This window comes from Phyllostomus hastatus, unplaced genomic scaffold (genome assembly GCF_019186645.2).
Source record: "Phyllostomus hastatus isolate PE091 unplaced genomic scaffold, TTU_PhHast_1.1 phas_scaffold_93, whole genome shotgun sequence".
NCBI lineage: Eukaryota > Metazoa > Chordata > Mammalia > Chiroptera > Phyllostomidae > Phyllostomus > Phyllostomus hastatus.
Window position 1 is genome coordinate 35,867,419 of NW_025334042.1, and position 17,574 is coordinate 35,884,992.

The 17,574-nt window shown below is 45.8% G+C and overlaps 1 protein-coding gene across 1 annotated transcript; it reads left to right on the forward strand.

The window, feature by feature from the left end:
* Window positions 1–10,956: 10,956 nt before the first annotated feature.
* On the forward strand, window positions 10,957–15,594 carry BHLHE41 (basic helix-loop-helix family member e41). The gene is made up of 5 exons (XM_045830000.1): window positions 10,957–11,302; window positions 11,437–11,500; window positions 11,824–11,931; window positions 12,271–12,382; window positions 12,869–15,594. The coding sequence occupies exons 1-5, from the start codon at window positions 11,241–11,243 to the stop codon at window positions 13,936–13,938; spliced, it is 1,416 nt and encodes a 471-aa protein (XP_045685956.1). The 5' UTR covers window positions 10,957–11,240; the 3' UTR covers window positions 13,939–15,594.
* The last annotated feature ends 1,980 nt before the right edge of the window (window positions 15,595–17,574 follow it).

The window sequence follows — 17,574 nt, forward strand, 5'->3', positions numbered from 1 at the left end:
AGGGGAATTCCTGCGCCGCAGTGCACGTCATCTGGACCCGCTTCCTCCCTCCCACATCTTGCTCCAGCTCTCTTTTGTCTGCACTGACCCCTCACTTCTTGTCTCCTCTGTGCCTACCAGTTTGGCATCCTGATGGAGTGACTCTGTTGGCTCTCAACCCTCCCACTTTGTTCCACGGTCTGAGGCTTGACTCCTACACCCTGGCAGTGCTCGGTTTTTTCTGCACTCCTGGTAACCAAGCTCTTTGGCACTATCCCAGGACGCCTTCTTGTCATCCGCTCAGCCCAGCAGACCCGCAAACACAGCTTGCCGTGGCGAACCCAGCCCTACTCCTCACTCTGGCCTCTGAGAGCCGTGACCTGGAAGTCACCTCACCAGCCCATGGTCTCTCGAACACCTGTGGAATTCAGCTGGACTAGCTCCAACCCCCAAAGTCTCTCTGCCTTGCTTATGCACCTTGTGAAAGGAGGTAAAATTCTATGAGTGAGAAACACTGACTTACCAAGACTGTTGGGAGTACACTGGCAGAGTTTACTGCCTTCTGGGCACAGAACATGTCCATCCTGGCACAGGACCAACAGAAATCCAGAGTAGGGCACAAGCCCTACTCCCCAGCAGAAATGCCCACCACTTCACTAAAGACCCTGCCAGACTCATGGGTTTCCTACTATGTCACAAGCACCTAACAATCCTTCATGCTCTCTCTTAATCATCCCATGCCTGGTGAGGCCAAGAAGGAAATATGCAGTGAGGGTGCTCCTGCCCATAAGAGCTGCACCTATATGTGAAAGTCCTAATGGCAGGATGGGAGGGTGTCAGCCAACATTATATTCCCCACTTCAATCAGGCATGAGGACCTTCACAGGCTATGTGGCTGTGTTATGACTTGTCACCCAAGGCTTTTTCCTGAAACAAAGCTTCTGTTCATAGGGGATTTGGTAGAGTACCTCCAGGAGTTGTTAAAAAAGCAGCTGAGTGTCTGTCCTGTGCTCAACACTGTCCTGGGCATTGGGAATACAGCAGTAAATAACTGAGGGGCTTCCAGACTGGAGCAGAATATGTACAGACCCTGAAAAGTCATACGTGTCTTTCAAACAGTAAGTGTTGTGAAAGAGAGTCACAAGGTACAAAGGAGCTGATAGGAGACAAGCCTAATCTAGGAACTCAGAGAAAGCTTCCTGGACAAAGCGAGGCTTCCAACGACCCCCGAAGGTTGAGTAGGAGAGACAGAGTTGAGAGGAGTTGGGGGGCGGGGGGAATGCATTCCAATCAGTTGGGACAGCATTCACAAGGGCCCTGAACAAGCAGAACATTAAATAAATAAATAAATAAATAAATAAATAAATAAATAAATACAAGCTGGTATGTTAGAGCCTAGAAACAGAGGAAGAGAAATGAGAAGTGAGGCAGGAGCCAAATCATATATAGTGTCTTTTTTTTAAAGATTTTATTTATTTATTTTTAGAGAAGGGGGAAGGAAGGGAGAAAGAGAGGGAAAGAAACATCAACATATGGTTGACTCTCACACACCCCCTACTGGGGGCCTGGCCTGCAACCCACACGTGCCCTAGACTGGGCATCGAACCAGTGACCCTTTTTGTTTGCAGGTCGGCACTCAATCCACTAAGCCACACCAGCCAGGGCCAAATCACACATAGTGTCTTTCGGGCCACGGAAGAATGCTATTTTTTATTTTTATTTTAACCTAATGGAAATGGGAAACAAAGAGTTTTCATCAAGGAAATGACGTGGACGGAAAAATTGATCTGGTCATAATATAGGATTGATTTGGGTGTGGTGGATGGAGAAGGTGGGTATAGACAGTAGGTATGGGGTGTGAGATGTCGGTTAGCAGCTCAACCCCAGCTCCGCTGTCTTCTTACACCTGGCTCTCATCACAGGCGAGAAGCTGGGGAATGACATGTTCTGTGCTCCCCTGACCACAGGGGTCCAGCTTAGAGTGTACCAACAATAGTCTCTGGTGCAAGATGTAGAAAGCGGAAGCAGCACTCCATATTTCTCTAGTGGCGGCCGCAGCTGTGTGCAGACGTGAGGTTGACAGTGGCTTTCAGGCAAGCTCCTGCAAGTCAGCCGCTTCAGCAAGGTGGGCAGCTGAGCTCAATGGCATTCAGGTTTCCCTGAAACTCAGACTCTCAAGATTTCCTGGAAGTCAGCAACAGTTCTTCCCAACCTTGACTACCCAAACTTCTGTGTCCGAAGTTATATGTTTCTAATCTCCTCTCTTAAGTCCTTTCTACTTGAAATATCTGGAGTGGTTTCTGTTTTCCTTACTAACTCCCACCTGCTAAAGGCAGTTAAGGAGTTCTTACAGTATAGGGGCGAGAAGTTATCGGGGCTTGGTCTAGAGTGTAGGCAGTGAGAATGGGGGGGAAAGGATGGAATTAATGTGTATTTAAAAAGTTGAGCCTTCAAAATATTGGTATTAATTAGAGGGGGGGTGGAGTGAGACACAAGAAGGGGTCAAGAATGCCTACTATGTTTGTGGTTTTAAAGTCAGACAATCATGATAAAGTTGCCCTCCAGTTCAGGCAGCTGGAAGGGCTATGGACAGCCCTTCAGGCTGCCCCAGGCTACCAGCCCTTTCCAGACTGAAGGGCTGAGGCCAAAGAAGAACTAAGGAAGTCAACAGCATGAGGGTGAGGAAGATGCTCCCTTTTGCAGGCCATGAAATTCCATGCCCTTGAGCCCTATAAAATGGGGCCATTTTAATGAGTTATCTTTTTCAAAACAGAGTAGAGAAAATTTGTTAAAGCAAGTTCTGCCCAAAACTCCCCCTAACAGAAACCTGCTAGGGCAGTGACCACACAGCTGGGGTCAGGGGGAGGACTGAGGGCTAGGATGAAGCAAGAGCTCCTTACTAGAGACCACAGAGGACATGGAGCACCAAGGAAGCAAACCAGCTTACAACCTGCAGGGCAGAGTTTAGATTCAAACACCAAAAAGAGAAAGTTCAAACACTAACCCACAAGAAGAGAAGATCACAATGTGTGTCTTGGAAGGTGGCAGAATTGGAGACGGAGCAGATCAAGAGTATATAAAGTGAAGCTGTGCGTGCTTGGAGGAGGAAGGGCCATTCCCACCAGCATCAGGGAGTTCAGGAAAATTGGAGGAGGGCAATGATGGTCTAGAAAGCCTACGGGAGCAGGGCAGACAGCATTTTCCTTGCCCACCTTTCTATCCAGGGATATTTTGATTACAGCAGGACAAGGCTTACCCATAGACTGAGGTCACTGACTGCACATTCTGGAATAATTTCTAAAGTGCATCACTAAGCAGCATAGCCATAAGTGTATCTCAAATGCACCAGAGAGGATACGTCTGAATACAGTCTTTGGAACATGAACTGGCTTTAGGGTAACTACTCAGCTTTCTTAGCGATCCCTCCTCTTTGAGAAATTATGATCTGTCAAATTGTAAGGTCATTGAAGATAAGGCTCAAGACTAAATCCCTAATGCCCATCACAGTACATAGCATCTATAAGCACAGTAAACATTCATTTAATGGATGAGGCAGTTTTGTCCAGAGGGTTAACAACCACCTTTATCCATGTATCCATTTTGTAGTGAAATACACCCAGAATTCCCACTCAAACATCAGGAAGGAACACTGCTCCACAACTAGAATGGGAGCAAGAATGCCCCCTCCCACCACCTTCCTCATCTCCAAAGAGCCTCTGGCAATGGCTCCCACGACCCGGAGGGGCTTTCCAAGGGAGGTGAAAGGACTGAGAGGAGAAGGAGGCTGCCAGAACCTGAGACTCCTGCCAGTGACAACACCCAGCAGCACAACTCGCACCTTAGGTTCCCTATTGCCTGGCTTTGCTATTTACTAAATAGCAAAGACAAGTTACCTAAAGTTTCTAAACCTGACTCTGTCCAACTATAAAGTGAAGTCAGTGGTGCCTAGTTCAAAATATTAACAGAACTAAATAATGTTTCTAAGACACCTGCCTTAGTAGTTGCCCACATTAAAGTGCTCCAAAGACGCATTCTCTGCCCGAGTTCTCTGCTTCTCAATTCCAGCTTTAGGGTTGGCCCCTTGGCTCCCGTGCTATTGCATTCACCTTCCTCAACTACTCGAGACCCCAACTCAATCACAAAGCTCTTCTCCTAATCCCCGGATCCTGAAGCTATTGCACCCTTCATCGATGTGGCCTGAAGGAGAGGAAGAACAAGATCCTAGCTACAGTCATGTGGGAACTGTCAGAGAATGCATTTCTGCTGGAAGTTGCTCTCTTCAACTCAAATGTCAGGGGCAGAAGGCATAGTCACAGACATGGAACAACCAGAGGACAGATGCCGTGCCATAAAAAGAAAGACAATCATTTCCCAGAAGACGTGCAGTTGCAATTTGCATTCTACAGGAAGAAGAACAAACCCTGTTAAATTTCCTCCCAAAGCAGATTTCTGCAATTATTAAAACTTAAAAAATACAGATGTTTAAAAAACACGTGCTTAAGGAGTTAGTTAAGTTTGTGCAATTGCAGATGAGAAGATTGAAAATTTTCTGAAATTGGTATTAAATACCCTCATACAATAAAGGGACAATGCCAACACATATGGCACAGTAGAGAAACAAGACCCAGTGATGAAAAAAGAAGAGGACCTGAACAAGCCAATCCCTTTCATGGGACCACCACCGAGATGGCTCATGCCAACCCAACATCTATTCTCTGCTCCCACTTTACTGAAAGAACCCCTACAGTGTTGAGGGAGCCTCAGCTAGAAAATGCTGTACTTAGCCTCCTTGTAATAGGATTGGAGATAAGATACAATCAGATGTTATTGGGTGGAGCTCATAAGAAAAGCTCTTTATAGGGGACTTGCTCAGCTAGTAGGCAGCCTTCTATCCATCCCTGCGGGAGCTCCAGCAGCCGTCTTATGACCATGAGACAACCTTGAAGATGGATGGAAGCTGGTGGAGAGTGGGGCAGAAAACCAGAAGTCTGGGACTGACACTGTTATTATTGCTCCACATTACCTAGGGGTTCCTTTCCCCTGGACTTCCTTAATGTGACTGGGAAAACATTCCTAAAATGATTAAGCTGCTGTTACTTTGACTCAAATGCAGTTCTTAATTGATACATCCATCTAACCTGGATTTCCATCAGTTTCCTTTGTGAAAGAAGATCATAAGTTAATTTCAGAACCTTACTACCTATCTTGGTAATTATATATGAATTCTTGCTTTAAGCTAACTGAACAAAATTTATACCAATTAGTTCTAAGTATAGGTTAAATCTTTCTTAACTAGTGTCTTTGTTGCCTTTTTATTATTCTTTAAAGATTTTATTTATTTTTAGAGATGGGAAGGGAGGAAGAGAGGGAAACGTCAATGTGTGGTTGCCTCTCATGCGCCCCCTACTGGGGACCTGGCCCACAACCCAGACACGTGCCCTAGCCTGGGAATCAACCAGAGACCCCTCAGTTCACCTGCTGGCAGTCAGTCCACTGAGCCACACCAGGCAGGGCTTTTGTTGCCTTTTTAAAATAGCAGATCCTGTTAGAGATAGCTGTCTGCAGTAGGTGGACACCATCTGAAAATTGATTCAAGGACCATGCACATAACAAGTAGGTGAGGTAAGAGGCTGTATAGCACATCTTATTCCTATTTGTTTTCCTCAGTACATAAACATGAATCTCTCTGAAAACTTTCTAAGGATTTTTCATCAGCAGTAATGAGAGAAACACAGGAGTCAGAAGACCCCCTCTTTATGCAGCCTTTCTGGGTCTCACTATCCAGCTAGTCCAGGAGAATTCAGAGAGAGGTAGGAGCCACTTTGTGGAAATCCCTATGGATTTGTCATCTGAGCCTCACTCTACTTTCCAGTCTCCTTCTGGATCACCCTCAGTCAGCATGAGAAGCACACCGGGCGGGACCAGTGGGGGTCACACAGATACTCAGGGCGAGAAGAGCCAGAGCAGTTCTCCTGTAATGGACTTAGGCTTGGCTCTCCCCTAGGTTCTTATTTACAAAAACTCCAGGAACTCTAAGCACAGGTTAAATTCAGGACTGTCCAAGTGAGTGTTTGTGAAACATAAATACAAAACCACAATGATTTCAGCAGTAAAATTTATATCCTATACTTAATTTTATGTGTTCCTTGGTCCCTTGCAAACACTAATAAGTATATAAACTTCTTGAGGAGCATTACATAAATATAAAATGTGATTCATGTATATGTTGCAACCACAAAGACTCATAAATTGGTAGTCTACAGAAAGACTTAAGTTCTTTTACAAATTAAATAAGGATACTTGTACTGTTCCAGCTAATTGTCTGAGTATGTAACTGGAAAACCCAACCTTCCATTCTGTGGCTTTAAATCTAGTACCTTCAGCAAATAGCTTATCAATATTTTGAAGTCATATTTGACTTCCGGTGAGTGGCAGTGAGGTTTCCCTTCCTCTTGAGATCCTTCTATGAGGTGGCCTTCTTTCAGTGGTGTGCCTGACACTAACCTTTCTCCCCTGGGGGCAGTGTGCATGCCCAGAGAAGGGACTCCAAGGGAAGTTTTCACACATGCCTCATCTACCATCCCACTCTGTTCAGCCTGCACCCCCACTCCACCCTCATTTTAGCACCAATCCTACTTTTTTTTTCTTTTAGATTTTTATAAGAAGAATGAGGTACATTCATCTTCTGGTGAAAATTATGTTTAATTCTTGTGCACCACACCAGACAGAGGTGATTAAGAAAGGCACATGCCCATCTAATGGGGCATATTCACAGCAGTGCAGGCAGGAGGCTCCACACCCCTAATCTCATCTGCGGCCTTCAAGACCATTAGGGACGCACAATTAGTTTGAATCAGATCCAAGGTCCCAAAACACCCTGGTCACTTCAGTGCTCTGGGACAGTGGTAGGTCTTGCAGAACCTTAAAGAGGCAGAAAACCTCTCTTCTTTGTGGAAACTTTAATCCTCTCAGGAGAGTTCTGTTTCTGTTGGAAATCCAAGACTTTGCAAGCAAACATGATAAGACGTTCCAAAGTCACTAGGTGAATATAATGAGTGTAGGGCTTAGAATACCTAGGTGGGGTGAAGGGAGGGAGGTGGGAACTAGAATAAGTGTTCCCTTTCATTAGAGTCTCTATAGGTAATGACTTCCCTACTTAACCAAAGAAAAGCAATGGAAGCTGCTTCCCCCTCACCTATTAAAAGGAAAAAGATGGGTATCTTTAATTGAAAGCAAGGCATCACAAAATTCTTTAATTAGAGGCTCAAAGGGGCTTTGAGCTCATCTTGAATCTCCTTGGCTTTGAGCAGGACAGCATTAAACCTTCCTAAAGAGATAAGACTCAACCTATTTTTAAACACACCCAACCAAAGAGGGCATTCTGTCTTCTGTTCCTTTGTGAGACCAGGGAATTTTTTTCCTTTTCTAACCTCACCACAGGTGAACTTTCCCTGTTACTAACCTGAGCCTTCACATTAGAGTTTGGCTTGGTTTGCTCAGTGGAAAATGGTGACCAGCTGGTCAGCATTAGCTTTTTCTAAACTATACTTCCATCTGTCCTTCTATATGAAATTATAACAATTAATTAGGATATTTGGGTTTGAATAAAAAAAGATGGAGACTGACTCAATCACTGACAAATGAATGCAATCTTTCTTTTACTCATATCTTTTTCTTTCCCAATACTGTTTCTCTCTTCCCCTCCTCCTGTTTCTCCTCTTTCAAATTACAGGCATGCACACACATGTGCTACAACATATGTACACATTCACACTCTGGTAAATTTAAAAAACACCCCTCAAATAGCTGGTTAACATTTTCACTCTGGCCTTTACTATTCATAGCAATGGGTAATAGTTAAGGGCACAGACTCTGGAGCCCACTGTCAGTATTTAAATTGTGGCTCTGGTACCTTGGGCACATTTTGTAACCTCCTTATATATCTATTTTCTCATCTGTAGAATGGAGGCAATAAGAGTATCTACCTTATAGGGTTGTGGATAGGATTAATGAGTTAATGCATTAGAAGCTTTTAGAATAGTGTCTGGTGCTCTAATTGGAAATGCTATATCATTGTGAGTGCTTGTTGTGCCCTCCTTGAAGCAATGGGACATTTGGAGGCATTAAACTATGCCTGACATTCCAGAAAGCACGAGTTTGAGAAAGAAAAGGAGTAGGGCTCAAGTTTAAGGATAGTGAATAAATAGGGAGTCACAAGGTGAAAGATTTTTAAAAAGACAGAAAGCAAATAAGGGATCGGAAAAAATCTACAGGGAATGAGCAACAGTGGACATTTATTTTAATGGGGAAAAGCAGAAAAAGAACATAAGGGAAGAGGAAAATAAGAAAGGAAAAAGGGAGACAAGAATAAAAAGACATGGAAAAGAAAGGCAGAAAAGAAAAAGAGGACTGAGAATTAGAAAATCAGAAAAAAAAACACTGAAATTAGATAAGACTCCATTCATAGCTTGAGCTGGGGTATCAGGAAAAGGAGTGGAAGAGAAGACAAAAATATTGGATATAGAAGTAGGGAAACTTGGGACGAAATTGATGCAGGAGAGAGGAGATAGAAACTTTTCTGGTAACATTAAAAGTTTCATTTGCAGCAACAGCCCTCTGTATTTTAAAATTATGGGATATTTACATAAAAAATTAACACATCCATGATGCACTAAGCTTCTTTATCTTTCCTATTTTAACTTGCTCCAGAGTCAGCCTCAGACTAAGTCCTCACGGTTTGCCCTGATCAGATGTCTGTCTGCCTTCTTCCTTGTCTGCTCTGCCCAACAGGGCCCAGATGCAGTGATCCAGTCTTCGTTGCACTTTCACCAAATACTTTAGCCATCACGTGAAAATTTAGCTCCAGAGAAATATTAACACCCTCTTCCTTCTCCAAACATGTATAAACCTCTAAGGGAAAAATGGTATTTTAATTTTTAAATTATCCTTCTTAAGGTCATTCCTCTCCACCCCCACCACTCAGGTTCTTTTTTGGTCAATTTAGAACAAGAGGACAAAAATGATACAGTACTGCAGGGATTCACCGCTTTTTGGGCTCCAAACTGTCCTCACCAAAAGGAATTCATCACCCGATCCCTTTGACACATGAAAGGGGCTGGCCGGATTGAGGTTTAAAATAAAATCAATATTTTAAAAATACTTTTTCCTTTAAGTATTATTAAGTATTGTCAGTTTTGTGCAAAATAAGTCCCCCTATTGGAGGAAGTCAGAGCGACCTTAAAGGGCCCTGTAAACAGACGAAGCGGACGGACCTCGAGCGTCTCCTCACGCCGGGGTGAGCTTGGGCCGCCGCCGGAGTCAGGAAGCCAGACGCGGCTCGCGTCTCCGCCCAGGACTCTGGAGACTGCGGCAGCGCGCGCTGCTGCGGGGCGGCTCCTGAGGGCCTGGAGAAGACGCAGCTCCCGCAGACACGTGACCTCCCAGCCGCCGCTTCCAGCGACCCAGATCCATCCCCGGAACCCGCGCCGCCTGGTGGGGCGGGCGGGTGGGGACACGTAACCACGGCCCCAACCCCTGCTGCGACCCGGTGCTTGTTCATTCCACGTACTTCTCCCTTTGGTTCACGTGCCACTGGCAATAATGACTGTTTCGGGGATCACCCAGGAGAATGTAGATCGTACTTGGTGCAAGAAGGAAAGAACTTTGGTTTTACATCTACCCATATACATCTCCATCCTACTCTTGCAGACCCAAGAAGCAGCGGCAGCGGGGCCAGAGACCTGGGAGTCCCGCAGGATAGGCTTGCCCTTGGCCTCCAAGGCCTTTTGCCGTTGGTTTTGTCGGGTGTTAGTGCGTGTCTCTGGGTACCTCCCGGCAACTCTCACTAACAGTAAGTCACGTTCCCGGGATGGCTCTGGGGAAAAGGTAGCAAGAGTCCCGGAGGCCCACGCTTCCTTCCTCTAGCTGGTCGCAGCGGCTGCAGTGGGAGCGAGCGCGCCCCCGCGCGCGCGCGCTCACGGGTTCCCCGCGCAGTGATGTGGCAGCAGCAGCAGGTCGGATCACGTTGCTGGCCCTGTGCTGGTACCCGTTTCAGACAGGATTAAGGAGAGAGGCTTTGGGGGTGCCAGCGGTAGTAAACGTGGGCTCCGCACACTCCAGGCGTCCCTTATCGCACAAGGCGGGTGGTGGGGAGAGGAAGCACGCAGCGCCACCCCGGGCGCTGAGGCGCTGCGGAGTTTACCGGAGAAGTGATAATGCTGCATTCTACGCGGTAGCCCCTCTAGTGCCACCCGCCCTCTTCCCTTCCCTCCCCGCCGCGTTCCTCCGGGAGCACCGGAGGCCCCAAACGTCATCATCTGCTGCTGTGATTAGTGGCACCGCAATTCCGGCTGCTGTGGGAAGTTTGGGTGGCCCAGGGACACTGTCGCCAAAAGACACTTGAATTGCGACATTATGACCCAGTGACATTTTCATTTAGCTTAAATCTTTCTGGGAGAGGATTTCAAGTTGTCCCTCTCCGGGGCAACCTCCTACCAAGGCCAAGGGACCCCCAGGCCACTGAGCAGGATGCAAACAAGTCTCCAAATTTTCCTTCGGGACTGAAGTTTACCCACAGCGAATTCTCGTTCTCTTTTCTTTGATCCAAACCAACATCACAGTCGGTGGAAAACTCAAAAAGACACATTCACGTTCCTGCACCGTAATGACAGACGGACTGACGGAGTCACATTTCTGAGCGAGGAAGCCCAGGCTGCCGCGCACCCCCGGCACCCCCGGCACCCCTCCCCATCCCCCAGCTGACTGCATCGTCTTTAGGAAGATGAATAGCTTGGCTGAAGTTGTTTTTCCTTTCCGGTGGCCCTGATCAGGTGTCCCCGCCCCCTCCCTCCGTTCGCTCTCCCTCGCAGCCTTCTTCTGTCGCCCCCTCCTGGCCCGATCCCTCCTCCCCCGCCCCCCTCCGGGCTGGACCGCGGATGGTACGTTCCGCACGTGAGCTGGGTGCTGGTCTGGCCGGCGACGCGCGTGCCCTGTGGCCAAACACTGCCCCGAGTGAGAGCAAACTACCAGCGCAGTGGAGCCGGCGCGACTGTGCGTGCGTGTGTGTGCGTCTGTGTGCGAGAGAGCGAGCGCGGTGGTAGAGGGAACGACCAACTGCTTCACACTTTAAACACTGCGCTGAAGAGGGAGAGAGAGACTGGAGACGCACAGAGCCCCTCAAGATCTCCCAAAGCTACCGTCCCACAGATTATAGGACACAGCCCTCAAAAATTGAAACAGAGGAAAGCGGACAGCGGTTGAACATGGACGAAGGAATTCCTCATTTACAAGAGAGACAGTTACTGGAACATAGAGATTTTATAGGGTAAGGTGCACGCACCCTTACGAATATCTATCTGGGCTCAGTTTGATTTTTTTTTTTCTCAAGAAAGTGGTATGGAGCGGGCGAGGGCAGAGCTCCTCCCGAATGGGTGCCTGATGCTGATTTCTGTTTTGCAGACTGGACTATTCTTCTTTGTATATGTGTAAACCCAAAAGGAGCATGAAGCGAGACGATAGCAAGGTAAGAGTAAGTTTCCGATGTTCCCCATAACCTGCCAGGGTAGTTAATTAGGGCCATTGATTACACAGCGAAGCTCTGCCCGCAAATATATTCCAGCCCTTGAGCTTCCCCGACTGTGAATTTTAAGTGGTTTGCTGGATACTCTCAGGGGGAGATTAAACATCATACCTGAATTTAAATTGCATTTCAGAATAGTCCAGAGGAAGGTTTCTTGGGCATAGTTTATCACATAGTATGTGTTTTTGGGGGGTGGGGGATATTGTTATAGCCAGTAAATGAATGTTTATCTTGTTTTCTCTCTTCCATGACTCTCCTATATTAAGGATACGTATAAATTACCGCATAGATTAATAGAAAAGAAAAGAAGAGACCGAATTAATGAATGCATTGCTCAGCTGAAAGATTTACTGCCTGAACATCTGAAGTTGACAGTAAGATGCACATTTTCCTTCTTTGCTGCTCTCCAAGGGCGTATGAATAGCCTGGTGCTACTCCCAGAGATATAAGAATAAATGTAAATATCAGATGCCTTACAACTTGTGATATAGTGTAGACTCTACTGTAGAGTTTCCCACAAACTCAGAAGTAGGTGCTCACAACTGAAGGCAAAAAAATCATTTATAACCTGTCTTGCGGAAAGCTTAAGAAGTATAGGAATAGTACTTCTTTCCAAGTGTTTGCTTAAGTTACTGTGCTGAAGAGAGAGCCAATCAAGCCAAATGTATGTTTTGAAGTAACCAAGTGCCCCATTCTCTTTTGCACCAATGCAGACTCTGGGGCATCTGGAGAAAGCGGTAGTCTTGGAATTAACTTTGAAACACTTAAAAGCTTTAACAGCCTTAACTGAGCAGCAGCATCAGAAGATAATTGCTTTACAGAATGGTAAGTCAGTTCAGGGAGGCCAATCCACCCTGATGAAGCTGGGCAGCCCACAGAGGAGCAGTGTTAGGACTTTTTCCCCACCCCCATCTCCTTCCATGTGCCTATCGGCTCACCCTCATTTGTGAAATTGCTTATACTTTCCCTTCATTGGAAAGTGCCCATTTCCTGAAGCATCCTAGAGGCTTTCAGAACTCAGAGGAATTAGATTTTTTTTTTTTAACGTGGCGGTTGCACCCTCTCCACTTTGGTTTTCAGCTGGGAGTAGAGCGCCCTCCATCCTCTCCCCCTGGCCGCCCCTTCGTCCCCCAGCCACCCCCCCCCCCCGCCCCCGCAACCGGTGGATTATCTCTCTCAAATACGCAGGAAAAACCGAGATCACTTTAGTCAGTGCGGGGCCCACGTGATAAGCAGATGTTTTAACGTCGGGTGTTTTTTCTTCTTGCCTCCATTCCTCTGTCCCCCACACCACCCCCCTCCTCATTCTAGGGGAGCGATCTCTGAAATCGCCCATTCAGTCCGACTTGGATGCGTTCCACTCGGGATTTCAAACATGCGCCAAAGAAGTCTTGCAATACCTCTCCCGGTTTGAGAGCTGGACGCCCAGGGAGCCGCGGTGTGTCCAGCTGATCAACCACTTGCATGCCGTCGCCACCCAGTTCTTGCCCACTCCTCAGCTGTTGACTCAACAGGTCCCCCAGAGCAAAGGCACCGGCTTGCCCTCGACCCCCGCCGGGTCCAAGGCCGCCTCCTGCCTGGAGCGCGCTGGGCAAAAACTGGAGCCCCTGGCTCACTGCGTGCCAGTCATCCAGCGGACTCAGCCCAGCGCGGAGCTCGCCGGCGAGAACGACACGGACACCGACAGCGGCTATGGAGGCGAGGCTGAGGCCCGGCCCGACCGCGAGAAGGGCAAAGGCGCGGGGGCGAGCCGTGTCTCCATCAAGCAGGAGCCCCCCGGGGAGGACTCGCCGGCGCCCAAGAGGATGAAGCTGGATTCAGGGGGCGGCGCGGCGGCGGCAGCGGCGGCGCTCCTGGGGCCGGACCCCGCGGCCGCGCTGCTGAGACCCGACGCCGCCCTGCTCAGCTCGCTGGTGGCGTTCGGCGGAGGCGGGGGCGCGCCCTTTGCGCAGTCCGCGGCCGCCGCGGCCCCTTTCTGCTTGCCATTTTACTTCCTGTCGCCTTCGGCGGCCGCCGCGTACATGCAGCCTTTCCTGGACAAGAACGGCCTGGAGAAGTACCTGTACCCTGCGGCGGCCGCCGCCCCGTTCCCACTGCTGTACCCCGGCATCCACGCCCCGGCGGCCGCCGCTGCTGCCGCCGCCGCCGCTGCCGCCGCCGCCGCCTTTCCCTGCCTATCCTCCGTGTTGTCGCCCCCTCCCGAGAAGGCGGGCGCTGCCTGCGCGACCCTCCGGCCGCAGGAGGTGGCGCCCCCTGGAGCGCTGCACGCCCCACACCCGCACGGCCGCACCCACCTGCCCTTCGCTGGTCCCCGCGACCACGGGAACCCGGAGAGCTCTGCTCAGGAAGATCCCTCGCAGCCAGGAAAGGAAACCCCCTGAATCCTTGTGCTCCTTTCTTAGAAGGGACGAGAATTCCCGAGGAATAATAATATTAATAAGTTAAAACACCCTTAACGTTTTTAAGGGAGGAAGTGTAATAGATACACGCCTGGCTTAAAAAAAAAAACACAGGTGTTTTGTGTACATTTGGAGTTCCTGTTTTGCTCATCTTTCAACACCCCACCCTCCACACACCAGCTATAAAAGAACCTCTGCGCTAGATAGTCGACTTTTTTTCAAAGAACTCCCCCAAATAAGTTTTGCCTTTCTTTAGGGTGTGTTCCATTATCTATTAAAATGTAGAACCTAATTCTCGAGGAAGTAAGAAGGGTATGCTCTGTGGGTGAGCCAATGGAACCAGGGTGGGGGAGAGGTGGCCCGAGGAGTTGACACTGAACAGCAGATTATGTCAATGACTCAAAGCTGTCCTGCTTCAGGATGCTTTCCGAAAACAGAATGATCTTTCAGAATTGAATTTACTCTTCAGTATTTTGTAATGTTCAGCTTTTTTAAAAGACATTTTTCAAAGAGGAAGAGGAGAGAATGCAGTCGCTCACATTGCAACCTATTCTGAAGTGGTTTGAATGATATTCCTTAGTAACTTGCACTTGTTGAAAGAGACTCAGAGTGGGCCACTGGCAGAACAAAGTCAGGGAACTAGATGAGCGAGGAAGGCCAGAATCATTCTTAGTACATCTGCTGGCACTTTAAGAAATTGACCATGAATCAATTGACTCATCTTAATTATATATATATATATACACACACACACGCACACACACATAGAGAGCATCTATTCCCACCTTGCCATTATTTAATCCATGTGTTCCTTAGTTTTTATAATCTTGCTGTAAAAAAGAATGTGCACTGAACTTAAAAAGAAAAAAAAGTCCAAAATGATTTGTGCTATATTCTGTTAAATCACAGACATAGAGGAAAACATTAAACTAGTCAATTTTGATTGGAAATGCTGTAAAGATTGGAATGAAGCCCCGTGAAGCCTTCCTATCTCCAAGTCTGTGTGTTTTCTGGAGACCAAACCAGATACCAGATAATCACAAAGAAAGCTTTTTTAATAAGGCTTAAACCAAGACCTTGTCTAGATATTTTTAGTTTGTTGCCAAGGTAGCACTGTGAGAAATCTCACTTGAATGTTATGTAAGGGGTGAGACACAACAGTCTATGAGTGAAGAAAATATCTGGGTCTTTTAGTCAGTTTGGTGCATTTGCTGCTGCTGTTGCTACTGTTTGCCTCAAACGCTGTGTTTAAACAACGTTAAACTCTTAGCCTACAAGGTGGCTCTTTATGTACATAGTTGTTAATACATCCAATTAATGATGTCTGACATGCTATTTTTGTAGGGAGAAAATATGTGCTAATGATATTTTGAGTTAAAATATCTTTTGGGGAGGATTTGCTGAAAAGTTGCACTTTTGTTACAATGCTTATGCTTGGTACAAGCTTATGCTGTCTTAAATTATTTTAAAAAATAAATACTGTCTGCAAGAAACCAGCTGGTTTAGAAAAGTTTAGTTTGTGAAGATAAACTAGAAGATATCTTTATATTCTAGTATTTTCAGCACATCATAAATTCTATTACCTAGATATTGCCACACTATTTTGTGATCTTAAAATTCTTACCAAGGAATAAAAACTTTAATATACAATACGAGATTGTCTAATAATTAAAAAGACATGATGGATATTCGGTTAATTTTAAAATGTCTATGAATATAGGGATAAAAGTCATTTGGGTTCTCAGATATACAACTTGGTCATTGACTTATCACACAATTCCGCTCTCTTGCAAGCCAACAGGCTCTGGGTGTGTCTACCTGCTTGTTCTCAATGTACCTTAATGAAAAGTGCAAAAGAAAAAAACTACCAATCATTTGAGTGGTTTGTTTATGTTAGACCCAATTCGCTAATGTTTTTATGATCGATGAATTTTCTTCACTTTTCATCGTTGATACCAGATAGCCTCTGTTGTAAGATCTGGTGTGTTTCTCTTTTATTGGGTCCAGTATAAATATGCCACCACTCAGGGGGAGCTAAATTTCTCAGTATAAAATATACTGAGAAATTTATATACTGAGAATATTTTATACTGAGCTCCTAAATCTTTACAAAATAATTCTCTTGTGGGACTTCATCATGGAATTCAAAGAACAAATGATTCTAGACTTACCAAACTTATAATCAAATTTGTGATGTGATACAAACTGTGTGAAGGAATGTCAATTTTTAGTTCAATAATGTTCTTCACAAAGCCCCCAATTTTGAAAGATGTTGAAATGATAGTCAACATTTATAAGATATAGAAAAAGTGCTCCCTCTGCTGTTTTTATGGGAACAGAACTGCCAGTCATAGAAAGTGGGGCCAGAAGGAATCTTCAAGACTGGCTTGTCCAGTCCCCTGTATTTTATAATACGAGGGAAATGAAGCCCAGGGCTATCAAATGTCTCCCCTAGGTCACACCTACCTGGAGCCAGCATCAGAGGCTAGATAGATTGTACCCCCAGGCTGAGAGCCACTCCCCACTGCTGCACGCAGGTTGAACCAAGTAAACTGAGTTTGGGCAGTGCTCGTGAAATGTCATGAATAGACCACAGGAACAAAGGAAATAAAAATAAACATTAGAAATCAGAGGATAATAAAATGGCTTAGCATATATATAATTCTGGCATAATGAACAAACTTAGGGTTGGACCAGGTTTTGTAGGTTATTTTCATCAAAATGCCTATATATTGACAATGGTAGTAAGATAAATTAGGACAGAATCACAAAATAATACTGTACCTGAAAAGTTTTGTTTTGGTCATTGATTTATTTTAATAAAAGACTGAAATCACAAGTTGCTAAGGAGGGTTCTGTACCTGCAGTGGTGAAATTTTAGGCAAGATTCTTTGTAGTACATACGATTTTTCAATGTAAGACAAACATCAATCTTACAACAATGCTTTTTTACTTATAGTATTATACCAATCAATTTTACATATGTTTCTCAGCAAACTTTATATTGAATTGATAAATGGCCTTTTACCTCAGAAGAGCTAAGCATATTTTTAAGGCACTAGAAACTACAATTTAATAGCTCTTTAAAGTATAACTGGAGTTTTAATTCTGTCATCATGAAAACTTTTTCACTTAGTTCTCTATTGCTGACAATACAGGCCATAGCTTTGGTTACAGCCCATCACCTGAGATTGGTTCAAATGTAAGTAAAAGAAGCCCCAGCCTGTTTCTATGTCACAGGTCATTCTGAACTTCTCCACTGGAAGTGATTGGCAATTGAGATTCTAGGAAGGCATGGCTGGGCAAACAGACTAAGGTCTCTTTCTCTGGATAGAAATGAACAGAGCCCTCATGAATGAACTAAGACTGTTACAATGCCCAAAGCTGGCTGTAGTATTGTGATAGTGGTACCTTGCTTCAGATAGTAATCTGATGTGTTTCATCACATAAAAAAAATGTGTTGACCTCTCAGATCAATATATTTAGGTCCACCCATTGTTCTGTGTTGTTTTAATTAAGTTCAAAATGGACATACAGTGCATGCTAAAGTCCAATAAAAGTTCCAGTTTTTCATAAAATTTAATAGGGGCTTGTCATGGAAAATTACCACATATTTTC